This window comes from Hemitrygon akajei, chromosome 29 (assembly GCF_048418815.1).
Source record: "Hemitrygon akajei chromosome 29, sHemAka1.3, whole genome shotgun sequence".
NCBI classification, from domain to species: domain Eukaryota; kingdom Metazoa; phylum Chordata; class Chondrichthyes; order Myliobatiformes; family Dasyatidae; genus Hemitrygon; species Hemitrygon akajei.
In genome coordinates, this window is record NC_133152.1 from 35,053,166 (window position 1) to 35,077,671 (window position 24,506).

General features: G+C 42.6%; 1 protein-coding gene and 1 long non-coding RNA gene across 2 annotated transcripts in view; one reads left to right on the forward strand and one right to left on the reverse strand.

Annotated features, from left to right (window-relative positions):
- Nucleotides 1–1,617: 1,617 nt before the first annotated feature.
- Nucleotides 1,618–9,639, reverse strand: LOC140718428 (uncharacterized). The gene is made up of 3 exons (XR_012096690.1): nt 9,501–9,639; nt 2,099–2,329; nt 1,618–1,678 (listed from the first exon to the last, which is right to left on the reverse strand). It is a non-coding gene; the product is annotated as an uncharacterized lncRNA (long non-coding RNA).
- Nucleotides 9,640–9,841: 202 nt separating this feature from the next.
- LOC140718427 (uncharacterized) overlaps nt 9,842–24,506 on the forward strand; it is a 30,967-nt gene continuing 16,302 nt past the window's right edge. Inside the window, exons 1-3 of the mRNA XM_073032156.1 lie at nt 9,842–10,161; nt 13,759–13,912; nt 20,520–21,256. Of these exons, the coding sequence (XP_072888257.1) occupies nt 10,043–10,161; nt 13,759–13,912; nt 20,520–21,256 (1,010 nt within the window). The 5' untranslated portion in view covers nt 9,842–10,042. The remainder of the gene's footprint in view (nt 10,162–13,758; nt 13,913–20,519; nt 21,257–24,506) is intronic.

Sequence of the window (24,506 nt, forward strand, 5' to 3'; positions counted from 1 at the left end):
AAAATTTGCTCCTTCTGAACTGTAATACTGCTGGTGAGGTACTCCTGCTCTTTTGGACATAGCCATAAACTCAGCATGCCCAACATAAGTAATACAGCACATTATATGTATTTTCCAGCTCTGCCTAGTGAGCTCAGAGTAGTTGATGTATGTATTTTCCACCTGGATTAAAATCAAAGTAAGAAGTGGTTCTTAAGTGTTACATGTGGCCCATGTGAAAATGCTTAGTGCAGACAAGGAAAAATTTCACAAACTGTAACCATAACAAATTCATTTTTTTTGGAATCAGTGAACTATTCCTCTAGTCCCTGAAAGTGAAGAAAAAAAAATTCTGTTGAACATCTGTTTTTCAGCAGTACTCTTGGAGACGGTGCCAGGCTAGTCCTACAGTTCTTGCCTGCCCTCATCCTTCCTGTCACCATGGCAACGGATCATAACATTGAACCACAAATCATCATGATATAACCTTTCCTTCCTGATCTGTCCTTTTGCTTTTTTCCCAATGCAGAATCACATATCAGGACTGTTTCCAACTGGCACCAGCTATACAGATATAGTCCCTTGTGATCAACCTACACAGGCAATGTTTCAAAAGTATTAGCAATGCTATTTTTTTTCTGTTCAAGGTTATTTTAAAAAATGTAACCGATTTCCCTTCTTTTCTACCCAGTACAAGACTACACAGATTAATAAGTTCCCCCTTTTTAACGTTTTAATTACATTAAAAAAAATTCTTTTTATTCTGATGCTCTCACTCCTCTGTTCAAAATAACCACTTCAGTCCGTTCAATGCTGTAGAAAGAGTTGTCGATTCATAATCTTGGTAGCACATTGAAGAAGCATGGTCAATTAATCAATAACAATTTAGCTTAGGAACTGGGTTGTCCCTTTGAGGTGCTTTGAAGGTTTGCCAAGGCCCATCCTGAGAAATTCAGTGGTGCTTGAGGCCCAAGGTGTGGTCTACTCCCACAGAGGCCTTATACACTGAGAGCCTTTGCTTTGTACACTTAGTCACATGGGAATACAAAGGGAATCAACTTCAGTTTGTGGGGAGTGGAACTCGGTGATTGTAAGCAGATGGATTCTGAGAGCTGCGGGAGATCGACTGAGCAGTGGGTAGAGACAACGGTTGTGGTTCAGTTGTCTGATTAATGGGGAAGTGGCTTGGTGGTTCCGAGTGTGGTTGGTAATCGGTGATACGATCAGTGAAGGTGCAGCAAATTATAAACACAAAAGATTTTGCAGAAGCTGGAAATATTGAGCAACACACACAAAATGCTGGCAGAACTCAGCAAGTCAGGTAACATCTATGAAGGGAAATAAACAGTTGAGGTTTCAGGCCAAGACCTTTCATCAGGATTGGAAAGGATGAAGGTAGAAGCCTGAATAAGAAGGTGGGGGTGGGTGGAAAGGTGAGACCAGGTGATGGAAAAGGTGGGTGGGTGGGGAAGGGGGGAAATGAAGTCAGAAGCTGGAAAGCAATAGATGGAAGAGATAAACAACAGAAGAAGAAGGAGTCTGATAGGAAAACTGATGCACCATCAATAACTCTCGGAGACGTGAGTCGAGTTAGGCTTTTATTAGCTGGAAGAAAGCACCGTCAGCAGCAAGAGACCACCACACAACATCCTGGAGACTGAGGGAGGAGCAGTGCCTCCAATCGCCTTTATACAGGGGTCTGTGGGAGGAACCACAGGAGCAGTCAGTGGGGGGGGGGGGGGGGGGGGCGTGTCCAGACAGGTATATGTAGTTCACCACATTCACTCCCCCTTTGTTTTAAAAGAGAGTCCCCATGGGGCGAAGTCTCTTACAAGTATATTTACAGGTTAAGTCTATCAGGTGGTCGAATCTGTCGCTGCGATCTACGTAGCACCGGTGCCGGTGGTGATTGCACCGGAGACGGTGGTTGTGCTGGTTCCGGCCTGGCTTGAGGTGTCAGCCCATTAGGCGTCAGTGATCCCTCATGCGTGTGCGAGGCGCCCGGTATATGTGTGTGTGAGGCGCCCGGTATGGGAGTGTCGTGAGGAGTCTGTGTAGGGCTTGGTGTGCGCGGTGTCAGGTGGGTATACACCTCGGTGGATACAGGGTTCATTGTTACCGTGGAGTGTTCGGGGTAGTGGTCTGCTGCTCCTGCGGGCGCCGGTCGCGGACGGAGACCGTGTCCTCCCGCCCATCAGGTAAGACCACGTGGGCATACTGGGGGTTCGCATGTAGTAGGTGAACCATCTCGACCAGTGGGGAGTATTTATTGCTCCGCGCATGTTGCCGGAGCAGCACTGGCCCTGGGGACGTCAGCCAAGCCGGTAGGGTGGTCCCAGTGGCAGACTTCCTGGGAAAAGAAAAGAGGCGCTCATGAGGGGTGGCATTGGTGGACGTACATAACAGAGAGCGGATGGAGAGGAGTGCCTCGGGGAGGACCTCCTGCCATCAAGAGACCAGCAACCACTTTGACTTAAGGGCTAAAAGTGTGGCCTATTAGCTGGAAGAAAGCACCGTCAGCAGCAAGAGACCACCACACAACATCCTGGAGACTGAGGGAGGAGCAGTGCCTCCAATCGCCTTTATACAGGGGTCTTTGGGAGGAGCCACAGGAGCAGTCAGTGGGGGGGGGGGGGGGGGCGTGTCCAGACAGGTATATGTAGTTCACCACAAAAACACAGTGGACCATGGAAGAAAGGAAAGGAGGACAGGCATCAGAGGGAGGTGATGGGCAGCTAAGTAGAAGAGAAGGGTTGAGAGGGGAACTAGGGAATGGAAAATGAGAGCAGGAGGAGGCGAGAAATTACTGGAAGCTAGAGAGTTTGATGTTCATGTCGTCAGGTTGGAGGCTACTCAGACAGAATATGAGGTGTTGCTCCTTGAACCTGAACGTGGCCTCAATGTGGCAATAGAGGAGGCTGTGGACTGGGAGTGAAGGTGTAGGTTTAGTTTTCAGTGTTTCGCATGAGCCACAAAGTTAAAAGCGGATCTTAAGTGTATCAGTGTATCAATCATGAGGAAAGGGTCCAAGTCTTCACCGATGCCAATGTGAAGTGGCTACAAATATGTAGCATGAGAAGACAAACCCTAAGTTCCCTAACTTTATAGAAAGCTTCGCTGGTGAGTATGAGGTGAATCGAGTGATTTGGAGTTAGCCAGAGTGGTCACAGCCTGACCGTGGAGCTGCATGCTGCTGAGGTGGAGGCAATATTTTTGGTGGGAATTAGTAGTATGAGCCACTGTGCTGCTGTTTGGAGGTGTATAGCGATGGATTTGCCAGTTGCCATGGGGCCGTAGGCATCTCCTGCCAGCTGGGAGTGGGGCATTTCCATGTGCCTTCTCTCCCCACCAACACCACCTTCATCCCTCACACCCCTAGCTGTAACTATCAGGAGTTGGGTCAGGCCAAGTCGAGCTGAGAGCACTGACCATCCTGACCCACTCACTCAATGAGTCCGTGAAGCCAACTAGCGGCCATTCTTCTTTGTTTAAAAAAAAGCAATTTATTTCGTGATACAGCATGGTAATAGACCCAACAAACTGCATTGCCCAATTACACCAATGTGACCAATTAACCTGTCCATCCTAGGGATGCGGGAGGAAACCTACACAGCATCGGGGAGAATGTATAAACTCCTTACAGACAGTGGTGGAATCAGACGCAGGTCACTGGCGCTGTAATAGAGTTACACTAACCACTTCACTACTCTGTTAGCTCTCACTCCCCCATCACAGCTGTTTCTGTCATCCTCTTTCATATGCTGTTTTTTTCATTTCTGACTTACTAAAAACTCAAGTTGCGAACAGTTCTCAGGACCGAAACCCTGTCATGACCAAGGGATGGCCTGGGTCCGGGCAGACCAGATTTATCCTCTGAATTTTTTTCCCTGCATAGTAAGAATGATTGCACTTCAAAATTAATTCACTGGCTATAACACACTTCAGATGACCCCATATATCAGAGATGGAGACCCATTGAACTTGTGTAGCTTTCCAGTCCCATTCCCCCACTTACCCACTTATTTTTCTGTAATCCATTCTCACTCTAACTCTGCCATAGATAGTCCCAAGACCAGCTGCAAAAGGGAGATGACTGGGGATGGGGCTAGCAACCCATCCCATTTTTAAAAAAAGTGCATCGGAAACGCCTACAGAAGTTCCAAAGACCTCATCCCTGGGAGAGGAAGGACACACAAAGAAAATGGGCTACACCTGGAGACCAGCCCAGGACAGAGGACTTGGGTGAGCTACTGTTGGCAGCCTATGACCTAGTTGGGGAGATGGGCTTAAGTAAGTACATATTCTAGCTCTCATCCCATCAACTCTCCCTGGTTCCCCTGCCACTAGGGACAATTTATAGCAGCCAATTAACATGAGCATAATCATTCACAATTATGCTCTAATTAGGCTCCTCTCCAAGTCACACGGGTTCCTGATGTGGTAATATACTGCTGCTCCTTCATCAATGCTGGGTGTCAATCCCAAAAATCCTTATCCAATAGCACTCAGAAAGTACTTTCACCACAGAGACTTGACTAGTTCAAGCAGGCAGTAGACCACTTCGGTAGCTTGACGGAGACTGGTGAAAGAGAGACATTGGACGTGGTTAATGCATTGTGAGAGGTAGAAAGGAAAGTGCACTGAAGTGCAAAGGTGACTCAAGTGTGACTTCACTCATTCCAACGCTGAGCTGTTCCCACAGCCTATGGACTCACTTTCAAGGACACTTCATCTCATGTTCTTGATATTTATTACCTATTTATTATTATTATTATTATTTAGTTTTTGTATTTTCAGTTTGTTGTCTTTTGCACATTGATTGTCCATCGTGTGCAGTTTTTCATTGTATTTACTGCGAATGTCAGCAAAGAATCAATCTCAGGTTAGCATACGGTGACGTATATATACTTTGCTAATAAGTTTACTTTGAACTTTGACGTAGCAGATCCAATTCCTAGAATGAATTGAAACAAGCAGTAAAGATTCAGTCATGTCTTCTCTCCAAAAAGAAATCAATGCTCACTTACATTAAGATGAAAAGAAGCATAGTTGAATTTTTGAGTATCATTCCTTAATTGGTTCATTCCCATAATTTGGCATACTTTGACTCATCATTCAGTCTATTTATTCCCATAGGGATTTCATATTTCACACAGGTTTAAATTTTCAATCCAGATAGGGCTAATTATTTTCTTTTTGGTATTATCACTTCTCAAGATGATTGGCATTGAAGGCACAATATTATGAATTTACCTGAAGACTTTGAACCAGAGTTCTAAGAAATAAAACTTCATAATGTCAATGAAAATGCAAACAGCGATGATAATGTGAAATATCACTGAATATCAAATGTCAATAACTCCCGCAAACCTTGAGAGCCATCCAAAAACATTGCATCTCAGCATTGTGATGCAGGGCTATATTGTATCAACTCATTTGGAAAGTCACGATTCATGTTCAATATTGGAGATGTATAGCTCAGTGTGCTTTTGTGGTTTGTGGGCTTTGAACCTTTTCCCTTTTTCCTTCCCGTTCCTATGGGATACAAGGACTCTCTGTTGGGTTGTGGTTCTTTGGAGTAATCAGACCTCTGAAATGTTTCCCACTACTGAACAAGATATGAAAAATGTAGTCATTGAAGACATAGTTGTTGGGCAATTCTTCCCTCATCCATTGTTCACACACATGGACATGTTCCAACAAAGATCAACAAACTATCACATGATTTGGGAACCCTAGATGACTTTTTCCTCCCCGCCTTAGATCTCCAAAGTTAACGTAGAATGCTTACTGAGATTGGTTAACCCAATGGACATTAAAAAACTTAAAATTTCATTCTGATATCAGATAACCCCACCATCCGCTGGTCTTTTGATGCACTTTATTATCATTGTGCACCCATCCCCTTAGCGGTATAATCATAAGAACACAAGCAGGTGTAGGCCATTCATGACCTAAAACCTACCCCACCATTCAAATGTATCATGGTGACTTTTTCACCACACTGCTATTTTCCTGCACCAATCCCATATCCCTTGATATCTAAAAGTGCACCCATCTCTGCATTGCATATACTCAGCAACTGTGTTTCGACACTCAGTGACACCACTTTATTTGATAAATTTTGTACACCTGCTCGTTAATGCAAATATCTAATGTGACAACAACTCAATATTGCATAAAAGCATGGTCAAGAGGTTCAGTTGTTGTTCAGACCAAACATCAGAATGGGGAAGAAATGTGACTTTGACCGTGGAAAGGTTGTTGGTGCCAGATGGGGTGGTTTGAGCATTGAAGAAACTGCTGATTCCCCTGGGGTTTTCACACACAAATGTCTAAAGTTTACAGAGAATGGTACGAAAAATTAAAGAAAAAACATCCAGTGAGCGGCAGTTCTGTGGGCGAAGACACCTTGTTACTGAGAGAGGTCAGAGGAGAATGGCCAGACTGGTTCATGCTGACAGGAAAGTGATATTAACTCAAGTAACGACGCATTACAACAACGGTGTGCAGAAAAGCATCTCTGAATGCATAAAACGTTGAACCTTGAAGTGGACGGGCCACAACAGCAGAAGACTATAGAAGGTACCCAATAAAGTGTCCACTAAATGCATATCCCTCTTAGGTGGTGAATTCCAAAGATCTAAAAGAAATGGAGTTTGATTTTAACAAATTACTTTATTCTCCCTCCTCTGTTGAACTTTTAGTATCAGCAATGCCTTTGCATGACATGCTAATAAGTGGCTGATATTATCACTTGTTGAAGGTCATCTTGTCGTGGTTACAAGTTACGCAGGGGTGAGCTGTATTGTGAGACATTTGAATGCATGATAACAATACAGAACCCTTCAACTCAACAACTTACTTAAATATTCACAGGTTCTGCAGCCCGAAGAATCACCTTCAATGAATTCCCAAAAAACCTGGATGTAAGTGATGATTTAAGAGAGACGAAAAATAATTTATTTCCTCATAAGGCACAAAGACCTGCTCATACCTTAGAGCAACATCCCAGCAGAGAGTCTGTAAGTTCAATAAACATGGCAATAAGAGCAAATTGAAAGCACAAATAACACAAAATGTTGGAGGAACTCAACAAGTCAGGCAGCATCTATGGAGCGGGATAAACAGTTGATGTTTTGGACCAAAGCATTGTTATTCCTCTCCATTGATGCTGCCTGACGTTGAGTTCCTCCAGCATTTTGTGTGTTGCCCAAGATTTCCAGCATCTAGAAACATAGAAAACCTACAGCTCAATACAGGCCCTTCGGCCCACAAAGCTGTGCCGAACATGTCCTTACCTTAGAACTACTTAGGCTTACTCATAGCCCTCTATTTTTCTAAGCTCCATGTATCCATCCAGGAGTCTCTTAAAAGACCCTGTCATTTCCGCCTCCACCACCGTCGCCGGCAACCCATTTCATGCATTCACCAAACTCTGTGTAAAAATTTACCCCTGACATCTCCTCTGTACCTACTTCCAAGCACCTTGTACACCTCTATCAGGTCAGGTCTGCAAAATCCTTTGTGCTTTTGGAAGCATAAATAATTGCACCCTGAAATACTACAGTCTCCAATACAGTATAATTGAGATATTACATATAAAGCACTTACTGTATTACTCAGAGCCCTGACTTTACACTGTTTAGGCATTCAAGTATGTGGCACATTCCCTTTTTTTAAGCGCAGAAGGACTGAATTATGTAGAACTGATTGCAAACCTTTATTTGATTACAGCTTCCCTGACATATATTGAATGGTGTTCCTACAGGCACCAAAGTAAGTGGAAAAGGCAGTGATGTCAATTGCTGTTCGATGTGCACGTGCTATGAAAATGGTTCATTTACGTGCAATTGACACAGTGTGGAGAACATACAGGAAATATCCCCTTGGTGTGGGTGAACGGCAAATGAATAACAGGGGGAAATAATGAGCATGCAAGATAATTAATTATAGGGGCTATATTGAAATAAAGGTGAGTGGGATCGATCTGCCAGGATACAAGAGACTGAATAGCCTCCTTCTGTCTCATAATATGTAAGTTAACTCCAGATTTGAACATGGCAAGTTCTTCCCTTGTACTATTTATATTCGCATTTTTGGGGGATTCATGGAGGTGATTTTTAAGTGCACTGAACTTCTGAGTTGCAAAACTTTCGGATAATTTTTAATTGTTGAAGTGAAGGCCTCTATTTCTTTTTTTTATTAATTTTTTTATGTTTCTACAGTACAACTACAAAAAACCCATCAACAAAATGGAGATTAATACAGTACAAAACAAACGTAGCTAATTTATAATTCATAACAATAAGGAAAAAGCACTTAAAATAAAATCATATAAAGTTAGTATCCTCCCCACCCTTCCACTACAAAACTCCAGGCCAACCAATATAATATGTAAAAGAAAAATTAATTGGAGCGTTCGACCCCACAGAGCTGTAAATATATATATAAAAAATGCCTACCAAAACTATAATGTAATTCCCATTAAAAAAACCTGAAAGTAAGGGATTATGGTACAGAAAAAAAGAATAAACTTAATCTAAAGAGGAGTTATGAAAGTATTCAAAAGGTCCCCACACCTTATGAAACTTTATGTCCAAATTGAGAAGTAAATATTGAATCTTTTCAAGGTCTAAACAGGACATAATATCACTAAGCCATTGAGCATAAGTGGGTGGGGCAACATCTCTCCACCTGAGAAGAACTAAGCGTCCAGCCAAAAGAGAGGCAAAAGATAGTGTTCAACGTTTAATCAGACTCAAATGCATGTCTGCCTCACCCAGGGTGCCAAAAAGAGCAGTCAGAGGGTTAGGTTCTAAGTGGCAATTAAGAATATGGGATAGAGATAAAAAAAACTTCTCTCCAATATTTCTCTAAACTAGGACAAGCCCAGTACATATGAATAAGAGAAGCCTCGCCCCCTTTACACTTGTCACAAACAGGACTAACGTCAGGGAAGGTCTCTGTTTCTGTTTAAAATACTGCCCTTCTGCTCTGACTGGCTAATAGGTTTCTGCAGAGAATTCAGGGCCACAATGTAATTCTGAGCATCTACAGTAACACACACACAATCTTGGGGTGGTTGGACGTATCAAAAGCTGCTTGGAGATGGCCACCATTTTCTTGCTGGAAAGGGTGGCACCAGCCTTTGTTCAAAGCTGAGTGCACAATGGTGCTGACTTCCCATGCTCATATACAGTACATCTAACACATGCTACTGAACAGACTTGCCCAAGCATCTCTATACTTGTGTAAAGATTTCCCCTTGTAATCTCCATTTGAGTTTCCTGGAACTGGGACACTAGTGACATCTTCCCCGTGCCTGATGATTCACCATGAGAAAAAACCCATCTCTAAACTGGTCTTCATTGCGGCTGAAGTTCCAGGATTTGAACTCGTGATGCAGCTATTGAAGAGCCCTCATTATAGGAGTGAGTTGATTTGGAGGTCAAAATAATTGAACTGTAAATCTGGAACAGTTTGACATTTTTAGTAAATTATTTTGTTATCTCATTTACCTCCTCACTTGTTTTTTTTATTCTGGAAGGCGTTCATAATGAAACTCTACCTGACCTTCTGATTGCTGCCAACACTCCCTATCTCGGATTTTCACTATCCACGTACTTTGCTTTTATGGAGATCCCGCAGGTGAAAACAATCCAGTCTTTCATTCACATGGGCAGGATTTTTCCAGGAGGCGTTGATGAATAATACGATGGAATAGTGGCTGCTTATGCGTAGAGGGTGGAATGTGAGACCGCAGTCCGCCCCCTGTCTTCTGAGTCACCGGAAACATGACTAACCTAAAACATTATTTAAATTGAACAACTAAAATAAGGTTTTTTTTCCCGTACGCGAAAGAGAAGTTACTTCTCGTATTTGTAGTAGCTTCGTACGGTGTGGAGGCGGGATTTAAAGTTTGACCTTAATGAAGCTAAACGAAGTCTTCTCGCTTTAAGAAGAGGCGCGAGTTGTGGGCGGGAGATTCAAACCCGGGCTGAGTCGGCCCGAGACGGGCCAGGCTGGAGGTTCAGGTCGGCCTGGGCCTCGGGTCGTTGCAATGGCGGAGGAAAAGAAGCTCAAGTTAAAGCGAAGGAGAGCTGCCGGCCTCGGCCAGCCACGGGAGCTGAGCCCCAAGCCGCGGCAGGACATCGAGCAGCCGGCGCCAGAGAGGAAGGAGTAAGTGAGCGGGGTATCGCCATCGGCTTCTTCCGGCCAGTGGCTCAGTACAGTAACTGGCCCTTCGGCCCACCTTGCCCATGCTGACCACTGTTTTCGTCATTACTGAACCTTTCCCAATTGAAGAACAGCCTCATTTTGTGGAGAAAGCTACAGTACAATTCAGACGGGCCAAACGGCCGTTTTCTGTGACATGCCCCATGCGAATCCATGATCCACTTTAACATCTGGCGCTGTTAATGCTTCCAATAGTTTTTGGGTTCCTGTCTTTAAAGGCGAAATTCACAAATTCCGTAGTAAAATTTAATAATCTGGCCCAACTCATATTCACGAGATATGAATAAAAGCTTGAGAGGTAGCTTTCCATATTTTAGCTTTTTATGATTTTACTCTGTATTAACCATATCTGGTACTGAATTCTTTCTTTGGGATCACTTATTCAGAAGCCTTTTGGTTTGACATTCATATTGACACCAATATTATAAGAAAAGACTTGTGATTATATAAATCTTGATACTCAGTCCAACTGTTAATAAAAAAAAAATCTGCAGAACCTTGAAATCTGAAATTTAAAAACACAAAATGTTAGAAACATTGAGCAGGTCAGGCAGTATCTGCGGAAAGGAAACCTAGCTAATTCCTCAGGTCTGAGAAGAAAGGATCAGCTTTATTTGCCATATATATTTACATTTAATTTGCTGTGGTGTGTTAGGGTGCGACATGCAACAAAAACAGCACTAATTATAAAGTATATAAAAATAAGGAGTTGTATATATTAAAAAATAAAGCTAGAGGTTAAAGAATAGATATGGAATAAATGTGCATACATAAATAAACACCAGTATGTATTTATAATGTAAAAAACACTATAAATAGAGGTTTAAAGTATCTACAGTCCAGTGCAATGACAGCAGTGATAGAAGGGGTTGGCAGGAGGTTAACTAGAATTTTTGAGTGACTACTTGGGGGAACAAACTTCTAAGATGGTGTGAAGTTTTTGTTTTAATATTCCTATAGGCCTTTCCAGAAGGGAGCTATTGGAAACGGCCTGCAGAGAGGAAATGGACGAGCTTGAGGCCTTGTGTCAGGCAAATAGGCTCTTCTTTCTTAATATCAGCAAGAGAAAGGAAATGGTTATCAACTTCAGGAGATCTCACACCCCGTTTTAATTTGGTGGCATTGCAGTGGAAGCTGCAAGCAGTTTCAAACTCCTGGAAGTGCACATCACACACAACCTCTCATGCTCCCAGAACACATCCTACACAGTCAAGAAAGCTCATCAACATTTTTACTTCTGAAAAGGCTGAAGAGAGGTGGACTTTGCACATCCATGATCACGTTACCCTGCAGATTTGTAGTAGAGTGTATCCTGATAAACTACATCATTGCCTGTTATGGAAAGTGCACTGCTGCAGACAGGAAGGCTCTGCAACGTGTAGTCAAAACTAGCCAATGCATCACTGGCACCAGCATACCCGCCATCAAGGGCACATATACAGAAAGTTGCTGGAAAAGGACCAGTAACATGAAGGATCCCACCCACCCTGCTCATGGACTGTTTGTCTCACTCCCATCAGGGAGGAGGCTATGTAGCATCTACACCAGGACTACCAGACTCAAAAACAGTTACTTTGCCCAAGCAGTAAGAATGATCAAAGCCTCCATCCATAAACTCCACCACTACTTTATAATTTCTGTCAGTCATCTTATGTACAGCCTAGCATCACTTATGTACATATAATCAATGTATATAAGCTATCTTATGTATTTACTGTGTATTGTGTTTTTAAATTATTGTTGTGTTCTTTATCTTTTGTGGGTTTTTTTTGTGCTGCATCAGATCCAGAATAGCAATTATTTTATTCTTCTGTACACTCATGCACAGGAAATGACATTAAACAATCTTGAATCTTGAAGGCATTTTGAAGAGTGGGTAGTGTCCACAATGAAATTTTCTTACTGTTCCTTTGTCCTGGACATACAAGTGTTGCAGTGACGGTAAACTGCAGCCCTTGACCTTTTCTGCTGACCTGATAGTTCACTGTAGTTTTTGTATATCATGAGAGGATGCTCTCTATGGTGGCAGGTACAGTTGCACCAGTATGATTTGGGGAAGATGGAATTTTACCACCTGCCGCATGAAATACATCCTCTGCTGAGCATTTTTGTTAACGAAGGAAATAATGTTTCTCCCACACGAGGTCCTGAGAAATATAATGCCCAAGTGCCTGAATGTAGAAACAATGCATCTGTAGAGTTGTTGATGATGAGAGGAGGCACATTTCTCCTGAAATCAAAAGTCTGACTTGCTGAGTGTTTTCAGCATTTTCTGCTTTTGTTTCGTATAATATATATTAAAGTACAGCATCTCAGTTTTGTACAGATGGAGCTCCAGCTGAATGACTACAGTATTCAGTTTGTTTCTTGTCTTGAAACCTAAGATCTGCTGGTCTTCCCCAAGTAATCCTTAATATTTATAAATTCCTGGAATATACAGAGAGGATTTGCTACAATTTGTCATTCCAAGGACAGGAAATTTGACATTGCTGCATTGCAGTTCCAATCTCCATTGCAGAGATATAAATAACTTGAATTGCATCCCTTGGGCACCCATTTTTTTTTGCACTTGGTGGATTATAAATCCTTGAGAGGAACATGACCCCAAAGCCTCTGATTCCAAAAGTTATTTACTTGAGTTAAGATGCCAGTGTATTGTGAGAGGCTTGTTAAAGACACTAGACAGATCCAAAGCTGATTCCCGTAATAAACTGGGAGGTTGGGAGAGTGGTTGAGCTTCTCACTGCTGCAATTCCGATAAAATTGGTAGAAACATCAGAAAAGTTCCTGGTCATGTTCCAGTAACTTCCAACTAGGATGTAGGGTCTATAGAATCAAGCTTAGCAGATATCCCAAACATGAGAAAATCTGCGGGTACTGGAAATCCAAGCAACACACCCAAAATGCTGGAGGAACTCAGCAGGCCAGGCAGCATCTATGGAAAAGAGTAAACAGTTTGGGAGGACACCCTTCATCAGGACTCATGAAGGGTCTCGGCCTGAAACATTGACTGTTTACTCTTTTCCATAGATGCTGCCTGGCCTGCTGAGTTCCTCTAGCATTCTGTGTTTGTTGCTTAGCAGATACCCAATACATTTGGATATTGCATAAGAGTTTTTGTGCGAATAATGACCACTTGAGCAAGAGGGAGATCAACCTCTGTAAGAGTGTGAGAGAAATAACAGGGCAGCACGGTGTCGTGAGCACAATGTTTTACAATATAGGTAACCTAGATTCAATTCCTGCCGCTGCCTGTGAGGAGTTTGTGTGTTCTCCCCGTGACTATGGGTTTCCCTTCACAGTCCAAAGATGTACCAGTGGAGGGTTAATTGGTTATTGTAATTTGTCCTGTAATTATGCTAGGGTTAAAATTTGGGAATTGCTGAATGGTGTGGCTGGAAGGGCCCTTTTTGTGCTGTATCTCAATCAAAATATAATAACACCTTCTGAAAAAGAAATGAGAGTTAGTAAATTTAAAATAAAACAATTGTTTAAACCAAGTGACACTTATGGCTAACAGGAAGGTTTTTCTTCTTGCAGGCTTTCAGCTACAGTTTCCACTTGGCTCGATGACAATGACATAAATGAGACTGACCATATTTGGGCTCTACTGATGAAATCTATGTTTCCAGACATGAAAGGATCAGATTGGAAGACTATATCAGTGCCAGACTTGCCCTTAAGCCCTGAGAAGGTACTATGAAGGAATGGCATTCAGTTTAATATCTTAATTCATGTGAAGGTCCCTGATCTTTGATGTTTACTCCATATATTCCATATTGCACATTTATGTGGTTGCCAGTTTGGTTTTTGACTCTTATCAGGACCATATGACATTATGCTCACATTTGCATTTTAATTACAACTGTTTTGGGAAGGTGACAAAAAACATTTCTTGCATAAAGTGGTTATTATTTTTATCGTTCGTTTCTTGTTTCAGCATTGATTGGGCGAAGTGTACAGCTAGGGAAATTCAGCGGTTGGTGAGCTCTTGACTCTAAGCTTTGTGTTTTTCCTCTCAACAGATAGTAAGGCTGTAAACTCAGTTTGGGTTTGAACTCTGAACTGTACACACTAAAATGTCCCATGCTGAGTTTCCAGTTCTGTACTCAATCAGCTGATGTTGGCCAGGACACCATTTGTGTTTCTGCTGGTGGCCTTAGCACAGTATGCCAAGTTTAAAGGTTCTCCTTTTTCATTGTAGTTCAGTAATCCCCTGCTGGGAAATGTATGCTTCTTGAAGCCAAGGGGGTGGAGTGGGAGGGTGGGATTGTCACTTCAGTTAGGCTGGGAGGGCTTGTTGTGTTTCTGCTACCATTTTCCAGTAAGAGGCCTGTAGGAGAAAATGGGACCTAAATAGATCGATTGCCATTTAAGCAGAGTAAATTACATGCCCTAAATTCAAGAGTTTCAAAGCTCCACAGTGTTACTACATCTAATCATGAATGGTGGTGGGCAACTAAACAGCTAGTTGTAAGAGGAGGCTCCAATGGGCCAAGCATGTAAGTGATAAAGAAAAGTGTTGGCGCGTGGCCAAGTGGCTAAGGCATTGGTCTAGTGATCTGAAGGTCACTAGTTCGAGCCTCAGCTGAGGCAGCGTGTTGTGTCCTTGAGCAAGGCACTTAACCACACATTGCTCTGTGACGACACCGGTGCCGTCACACCGGTGGACAACTTCGGTGGCGTGGAGAGGGGAGACTTGCAGCATTGGCAACTGCTGGTCTCCTGTACAACCTTGCCCAGGCCTCAGTCATCATCAAAATCAATGGACAGCCAAAGAAGGAGAAGAAGCTAAAGAAAAGGCTGAATCATTCGCTAACAAAGAGTCATAGAATCATACAGCACTGACAATCAAGTCTCATTTATACTTTTCCAACAATAATCCCATTTTATTTCCCCTATATTCCATCAACTCTCCTCCCTGCCCCCTACCCTTCCCCGAGCACCGGGGGGAAACCTGGGAACACCTGAGGAAATGATGATGGACTTTAGGAAGACTAAGCCTTCACTGCTCAGTGTTACTATTGACGGTGAGGACGTGGATATGATGAGGTCCGACAAATACCTGGGGATGCTCCTGGATGACAGACTCGAGTGGAGTACCAACACAGAGGCTGTGTACATGAAGGGCAAGAGTCGCCTCTACTTCCTGAGGAGACTGAGGTCATTTGGAGTATGCAGACCTCTCCTTCACATATTCTATCAGTCTGTTGTTGCCAGTATAATATTCTATGTGGTGGTCTGCTGGGGCAATGGCATCAACATGGGTAATGCCCACAGGCTCAGTAAACTGATTAGAAAGGCTGGCTCTGTTATAGGAGTCAAACTGGACTCACTGGAGGCTGTGGTAGAATGAAGGACCCTAAGGAAAATCCTGGCAATTCTGGACAGTGTTTCTCACCCTCTGCATGCCACCTTAGCTGAACAGAGGAGCACTTTTAGTAGTAGACTATGACAACTGCGCTGCTCCAAAAGTGTTATATAAGGTCATTCTTACCTTCAGCCATGAGGTATGTGTCAATCCATACCTGGGGAAGTGATGACCACTTCCTGTTAGACTATTTGTGGTAACTTATTTTTTATTCTTTCTACTTCTCTTCTAATATTTATATCTATGCACTTGTAATGCTACTGTGACACTAGAATTTCCTTTGGGATCAATAAAGTATCTATCTATCCACAGGCAGCAAGAACCAAGCAACATTCAGACATGGGCTAGTAAGTAAAGTAATGTTTATGCTGCAGAAATGGTGGGTGATGATTATCTCAAGCAAGAGAGTTTGATTAGCTAACTTTGTGCTCAGTGGCATTACTATGAGCAAGTTCCCCACCGTCATTATCCTGGGGGTCACCATCGACTAGAGACTCAGCTAAGCAGCACGTGAATAGAGTAACTTAGAAGAGGCGATTATATTCTAGGTAACTTAGGGTCTTGGATTTTCTTCTTGCCATTCTTTTCATTATCTACAAGGCAAAACTCAGGAATGTGATGAAATATTTTCCACTTGCCTGGCTGAGTGCAGCTTCAATAACTGAAGAAAACTGATACTGGTCAGGACAAAACTATCTGGTTGATTGGCATTTCATCAACCACCTTAAACACTCATTCCCTCCACTGGTGCTCAGTGGTTGCAGTGTATGTGCAGTTATTTACCCAGAATAATTTTGACTTGCCTCTACTCTCAGGAGGACAAGAGCTACAAGCAACTGAAGCTATCCTCCAAACTGTACACTACTATGACATGGACCTTTAACAGTATGGGAGCTAAATCCATACCCAACAGGACAACAGAGTACATTCACGAGAAGAACACCAGTGGTTCAAAAAGGTAGCTCACTACCATCTTGTCTAGGGCAATTGGGGATAGACAGTTGTGGACTTGCTATCAACACCCAGATCCTGATTGATGAATAAATAGAAATTCTCCTGTTGCGTGCCTTTTCTCTGCATCTTATAACAAACAACGATTAACCCAGAGTGGATCAATCATAAGTGTGCTTATTTTACTTGCTGCAAGGGAAGACTAACACCACACAAGAGCCAATGATAAATTCTAAAAAACAGACAGCCTAGTCACTTCTTTATACACAAGTGTTAGCTACTGCACGTCAGCTCAAGTTCAGGGTGCATGCCATTTGCCTGCTTAATCAGTGTACGTGGCATTCTTCCAGTAACGCATCTGCTTGTCTTTCTGTAGTTTGTCATTACTTTGTCCATTGGTGTAATGCTGCACAAACACTATTCACAAAGCACTCAGGGACAATGCCAATTTGTTACTGTACATTTCCAAGCACCCCACCATCCATTCATCCCCAGTTTAGTCTCTTTCTTTCCTGCAGGTTAAAGTTGGAAATACTGGCTCAATTTCCACTTCTGAATTCAGTTTGTTGTAGTGCTTGTGGTGATCAGTCCCCTCAAACCAGAACTTGTAGATGGGACTTTCCTGCTGTTGATAGCTCACTTCTAACTTAATAATTCTCCAAGGTTTTTGGAATATTTAATTTTAATATCTATGGTACCAATAATATGGAAATTGACAAGCAGTATCTGTTGTTCTTTCTGGACTCCTAAGAGGTGATTTTGTGAAATCTTTTTTTTCTATGATTTACTCAGTGAGTTGCTCTACAAAAATCAACAAAATTTCTTTTCTGGCTGGCAGTCTGACCCTAGCTTGCTGCTGGCTCCATCTGAGAGTTGGGATAAATTGAAGGCCAATATTTACCACTGTCTCATTTTATTCATTTTCTCTGCTAAACTCAGCACCTAATAAAGGAAAACCAAATTTCCCTTCAAAGTGTGTTTCGATTAATATAATATGCCTTTCCATTTCAAGTGTTGGGTTAATCTGTTGGGGTTTGAGCAAAAAAAAGGCTATCAGTCATTAAGTTTAGTGGGCTGGATTCTGGATTCCAGTCGCCAACATATCCATCAATAACAATTCAGCAGTTATTGTCATGATGAGGAAATAGTATGGCAGACACAGGCTGTTTGCTTTAACCAGTTTCTATTGATGTTTATTAAGGGTAGTACATATTCACCCAGTTCATGCACTTTGCATTTGATTTTGTTGGGCTAGAAATTTGTATCAGGTGGTTTTAATTGTTTTGTTATATAACATTGAAGCTGCTCATTTGCACAGGTTCTAGAAAGCAACCTATATGTTGTATATGCAACACACAGGAATTACTTCAGTCTTCTTAGATCATCCCTAGCTGAAATTGCATCATGTTTTTCAGATTAAGAAACATTTTGGGTAACTTTTGGGAATCCATGACAGCCTCTCACAGCTGCAAAACTCTTTAAAGGTCACATGACCACTGTTCACTTAGTTGTACTGTGATACATGAAAGTTTGAGACTTTCACAGTAAAGGATGCAGATGGCTTCTGTGACCTCTGATGAGGTGTAAGTCATTACCTCTTCCCTGAGTGATTTCAAGGTGATCTGGCTGAATGTGATGCATGACATGGCAGAGATACCCAGGGGGAGGGGAAGTTGGGATTATTCCTGGAAACCTCACTTCAGGAGCTGCATTTCTTGAGGCTAATTAAGAATAGACTTTCTCTCATAAAGAAAGAACTGGGAGCCACTGTCCTACCTCCATTTCTTCAAAGGAACAATTTATCTGGAGCTGTGTAAATGTGCCTTTCTGCCTGGAGAAATGATGGTCACACTGAACTTCCCAGCTTCTAGACTGTTTCAGGTGGTGGTGACTGATTTTATCCTATAATCCAGACCACCATTGCACTTTGGAGGCCAAAGTTACCTCCTCCTTACAGAAAAGGAGTTTTCTTTCACCCTTCTTTAAAGAGGACCCACCAGGCAGATAGTGCATGTGGGCTTTTGAGGTTTGTCATCTTCCTATAAGATCAGGGAGCATCAGACTGCATAAAGGAGGATGCTTTGGGCTCTTATGTGTATCCAAGTCTCCCTGACTTACTTTCCGTGTTCACTAAAGATCCCTCCCACCAGGGTCATGTCATTTTTTCACAGCTACCATTGGGCGGAAGAAACAGAAACCTTAAGTCCCACACAGGTTCAAGAACAGCTACTTCCCTTCAACCATTTGTTCTTGAATCATCATCAAAATCCTCACCACTGCAGTTTAGTAGCTTCATGACCACTCCGATTAATTTGCACTAAAATGGACTTTGTCTTGTTTTTGTTCTTATTGTGTTCTTTTTCTTGTAGAGATTGTATAATTTATGTTTTCCTTGTGAATAGTGTTAGGTGCTTGTGATACTGCTGCAAATATGTTTTTCATTCCACCTGTGTGTATATGTACTTGTGCATATGATGATGACATTGACTTTGACTTTAAACATATGCACCACAGGTTTATAAGCATGAGAAGAATTTTTTAAATGTAATTTAGTCTTGAGTAGTCCATACTGCCATCCACGTTTCACGAATCATGTTGGGGGCCCTTTTTCCACAGCTCAGCTCTCCTGGCAACCACAGGTCTTGCTAAACACTGCCAAAGGCTCCTCAAATTGGAATTCTGGTTTCTACCAAACTGCGGATAAACAGAAGTAGAATGGACCCTTTGTCTCTCGTTTCCTGCACAGGCCACAACCTCATGATTGTGAGGGCTCAGCCCAGTTCCTGAAAGCCTGCAGAAGCAGATGAAGGAGGAAACAGAGAAGCAACACATAGCAAGTGGAGGCCCTCTCTGGAGGTTCTTTTGCAGATCCTGTTTGTACCAATGAGATCAATTGTGCAAGAACCAGGCCTTAACAGTTTAGTCAAAATCTGTGGTTCTCCTTAGGAGTCATCCACCTCTGAGCCGACAGTACTGGAGGGGAAGCAAGTCATCTTCAAACCCAGTAAAAATCAGAAAACATAGGAACAGAATTACGCTATTTGGCCCATCATCTGCTCTACCTTTTGACCATGCCTGATTTATTTTCCCTATCAACCCTATTCTCCTGGCTTCACCTTGTAAAGGCATTCTCTACAGTAGAAGAACTATTGTTTCTCAAATGTCTTTGTATGGAATGCCGAGCCTTATACTTATGTACCTGCGGCGATAGATCAAACTGAGTATTTGGATTGATGAATGTAGAGCCAATTGAGCAGTTTCTTTTTCCAGCAACTGATAAGCTGTTTTTCATCACACTCCTGCCTCGTCCCATTTGGCCAGTGGGAAGTCTTTGAGAGATAAGGGGTGAAACAATCGCCTCTAACTTGCTCTTGTAACCACAATATTTGTTTAGCTGGTCAAGTTAAGTTTCTGGTAACCAGCAGGGATTAATATCAAATTCAGGATATGTGCAAACTATGAATATTCAGGCATTTACTCTGTGTGTTTTATTTGATAAATCAGCACACATCTGTTTTAAAAAATGACATTAAAAACATTGAAGCTGTTAGAACAGCAGAAGTTTTCTACGGTTAACCAATGTATTTGTTTTTCCTTAAATTGTAAGAGCAATTCAGTAGTAAAGCAAGATAACTCCACATTCCATCTTGTTTCCTGTCAGGGTGCCCATACCAGTGGAGTGAATCTTCAGCACCTTTGGCAGGCGGGAGAGCATCATAGATGAAACTAATCTATGAAACTGAGGCTAACTATCTGGGTGTTTTTTTAATGTGAGTTGCAGGAGTCGGTGAGTTTCTCACAACCAGCTGTGAGAGGAAGTGGGGAAGGGGTATAATTCTAATAGTAGAAGGACTGTAATAGATATGGGCTTGTCTGGAGATACATGTTGGGTATTTCCCCCCCTCCACCCTATATTGACTTCTTTTCCATTGGTACATATTACAGACATTTAACTGTGTTTAACATTCTTTAATGGCAGATTCCCAAGTGTGTTGAATCCATTGCCACTGAAACCATTTCAGTGGGTGATGAGAGTTTTATGTGGACACCATTTCCCCCTGCAGTGGTTCTGGAAAAAGGGAGCAGATCTGATTCACTCTTCAGTCATTGGGGCATTGCTGCCAACAAGGGAGAATGGATGAATTCCACTGAGCTGTGTATAGACAGATCTCAACCTCCTCCCTCAGAAATAGCGCAAGACAAAGGTGCTTTATCTTCTGTAGAGGCAGCAAAGTATCTCACTTTTACAAAGAAAAATCATAACATACAGTCAAAGAACTACCTGGGAAATGTAAAGGCCAGCAATTCCTTTGAAGCAGATCCAGTGAGATTTTCTGCAGAGCAAGCTGGGAGGAAACAGAACGTTTACCCAGTGGATGTGGGACATAAAGCAGACAATGCTCCTCCTAGTTCTGCCAAGTCTCTTCAGAAAACAAATCCAGAACCAATGCAGCCAACACCATTCACTGTGAAGCCCGGTCAAGAAAAGACGAAACAACACAAAATGCCTGCAGGAGGGACAGTAGTTGGAGAAGAGGAGGATGATATTATCATCACTGGGGAATGGCAAAGCCATTCTTTCCCTGAGAATAGGCTTTGTGCCACTAACATGATGAATCACAAAGATGCTGTCACTACGGGGAGGTCTGATGGGCATGTGGAAGGAGGATTGGACTTGGAGAGCTGTCCAATGTGTCTTCTTCAGTTTCCTGCAGGGTAAGTGTAATTTGTTCCTGGATTTGATTATCTCTGATTTTTCTTTATCTGGTCCATTTTCATCATCTTTTTACTATCTCTTGGCTTTCATTTTTCTCATCGCCATGGAATGTAATATTTTTATAATTCCTGTCAGATGTTCCTTTGAGCACACACTTCCTAATTTACATGGCAAATTATCCTGAGTTCAGGGACTTGAGAGAATCCAGGTTAAACGTAGCTAAAGATAGTCCCTCCTACTTTTGGCTAATGTGGTCCCTTCACAATGGCCACCACTCAGAGAAGACCTCAAGTACTTGGGAGTCAGGAGTGGGTCATTTTTATGCTGTTCGGCAAGTACAAAAATATATTTAATTTTGTTTAATAGCTGGTGTATTTTCCTTTTCTCACTTCTATTTAAACTGTGAATACATTTAAAATATAATGGAATTATTGGTGTTTTTACAACTGTCTAAAAAAAAGTGCGTATTTGTTGTTTTCTGTAGAAATGAGTACAACTGTTAGCTGATACATTGCACGTGCTGAGTATTAATGACTGATGGCAAATTTCTCCACAGTATCTCTGGGTTGGAAAGATTCCAGTGCATGGCAGGATTTATCATGAGGGGCAGAAGAGAATAGTTTCTATGGGGAGGGATGAAATTACAGATATGGGTGTTTTATGAAGTATTAGTTCCAGGCCCTGCTGGTTCCTCCTTGCAATGTCATTTGCACTAGGCGCCTCTGGGAACTCTGCAGATTTGCCAGAGTTATTCAGGGCACAATGAATCTGAAACAGGTTTAATGTCAGTGGCATACTGTATGTTGAGAAATTTGTTGTTTTGCAGCAGTAGTGCATTGCAATACATAATAATAATAAAAAAACTACAAATTACATTTCCAACAAGAGAGGCTCTAACCATTATCCCTTGATATTCAGTGGCATCACCATCATTGAATCCCCTACTATCAACATCGTGGGGGTTACCATTGACAGGAAACTGAACTGGTCTAGTCATCTAAACACCTTGGCGATCAGAGCAAGTCAAAAGCTAGGAATCCTGCGGTGTGTAACTCACCATCTGCCTGTTCACCAACTACAAGGCTCAGGTCAGGAGTGTAATGGAATACTCACCACTTGCCTGGACGAGTGCAGCTCCCTCAACACAAGAAGCTTGACACCATCCAGTACAAGGCAGCCCACTTAACTGGTACCCCTTCCATAAGCATCCAATCCCCCCACCATCAACGATCAGTAGTAGTAGTGTGTACTATCTACAAGATGCACTGCAACAATACACCAAAGTTCCCAAGGTGTACGACCACTGCCATCTAGAAGGACAAGAACAGCAGATTCATGGGAACACCACTACTTGGAAATCCCCCTCCAAGTCACCATCCTGACTTGGAAACATATCACCATTCCTTCATTGTCACTGGGTCAAAATCATGAAATTCGCTCCCTAACAGCACTGCAGGCATACCTACATGTCAGGGACTGCAGCAGTTCAAGAAGACAGCTCATCACCATCTTCTCAAGGGCAACTAGGGATGGGCAATAAATGCTGGCTTAGCTGGCAATGCCCACATCCCATAAATGAATAAATAAAAATATTAAAAAATAAGTGTATCTGTTAAGTAGTGCAAAAAGAGAGCAAAATAACAAAAATAGGGAGGTAGTGTCCGTGGGTTCATTGCCCATTCAGAGAGGAAGAAGCTATTCTTGAAACATGGTGTGTCTTCAGGTTCCTGTACCTCCTCCTTAATGGTAGCAATGAGAAGAGGGCATGTCCTCAGTGATGGTTGTCCTTAATGCTTGCCGCCTTTTGAGGCATCGCTGCAAAATCATTGCCTTATTCAAAAAAATGAAACAGTTGCTGCTGCTGAGCCCTCAGGATCAGCTAAATGCTGAACTTCAAGATATAGGTGTGATCATTTACTGGCTCAAAGTAGGCTGCGGTTCTTATCTAGACTGCTACAACATAACTCAGCAACATAATTTCTGTTTATATAAAATACTTCTCTGGTGTCCCCAGACCACAAATACAAATTTACACTCTTGTGGTTGAGAAAGATCTAGGACTTTTGTAGGGTAATTCTCTGTAACTTCTTGCCATCTCCAATGGGATCTCACCACCAAACATATCTGTCCTCCTTCCCACTTTCTGCTTTCTGCAGGGATCGCTCACTATGTGACTCCCTTATCCATTTGTCCTTCCCCACTAATCTCCCTCCTGGCACTTATCCTTGCAAGCAGAACAAATGCTACACCTGCCCCTACACACCTCCCTCACTACCATTCAGGGCCCCAAACAGTCCTTCCAGGTGAGGCGACACTTCAGTTGTGAGTCTGTTGGGGGTCATCTGCTGTATCAGGTTCTCCCAGCGTGGCCTCCTGTATATCAGCGAAACCTGATGCAGATTGGGAGACCACTTCGCCGAGCACCTATGCTCCATCCACCAGAAAAAGCGGGATCTACAAGTGGCCACCTTGTTCCAATGTGCCATGTATCTATTGTTGTGACAAGACCCCACTCAGGTTGTAAGAGCAGCACCTTAATATGTCTGTGTAGCCTCCAACCTCATGGCATGAACATCAATTTCTTGAATTTCCAGTAATGCCACCTCCACTTATATTTTTTTCCAGTCCTGATGAAGGTTCTCGGCCCGCAATGTGTGCTGTACACTTTTCCATAAATGCTTCCTGGCCTGCTGAGTTCCTCCAGGGGTGTTGGGGGGGGGGGGGGGGGGGGGATGGGATGGTGTGTGTGTGTTGATGGGATTTTTGTACTTGCCTAATCCTGTTCTTATATGGGGTGATGTTACTATAACCATATAACAATCACAGCACGGAAACAGGCCATTCCGGCCCTCCTAGTCCGTGCCGAACTCTTAATCTCACCTAGTCCCACCTACCCGCACTCAGCCCATAACCCTCCACTCCTTTCCTTTCCATATACCTATCCAATTTTACCTTAAATGACACAACTGAACTGGCCTCTACTACTTCTACAGGAAGCTCATTCCACACAGCTATCACTCTCTGAGTAAAGAAATACCCCCTCGTGTTTCCCTTAAACTTTTGCCCCCTAACTCTCAAATCATGTCCTCTCGTTTGAATCTCCCCTACTCTCAATGGAAACAGCCTATTCACGTCAACTCTATCTATCCCTCTCAACATTTTAAATACCTCGATCAAATCCCCCCTCAACCTTCTACGCTCCAATGAATAGAGACCTAACTATAGTATTTCCAGGAAGGGCAGAGGAAT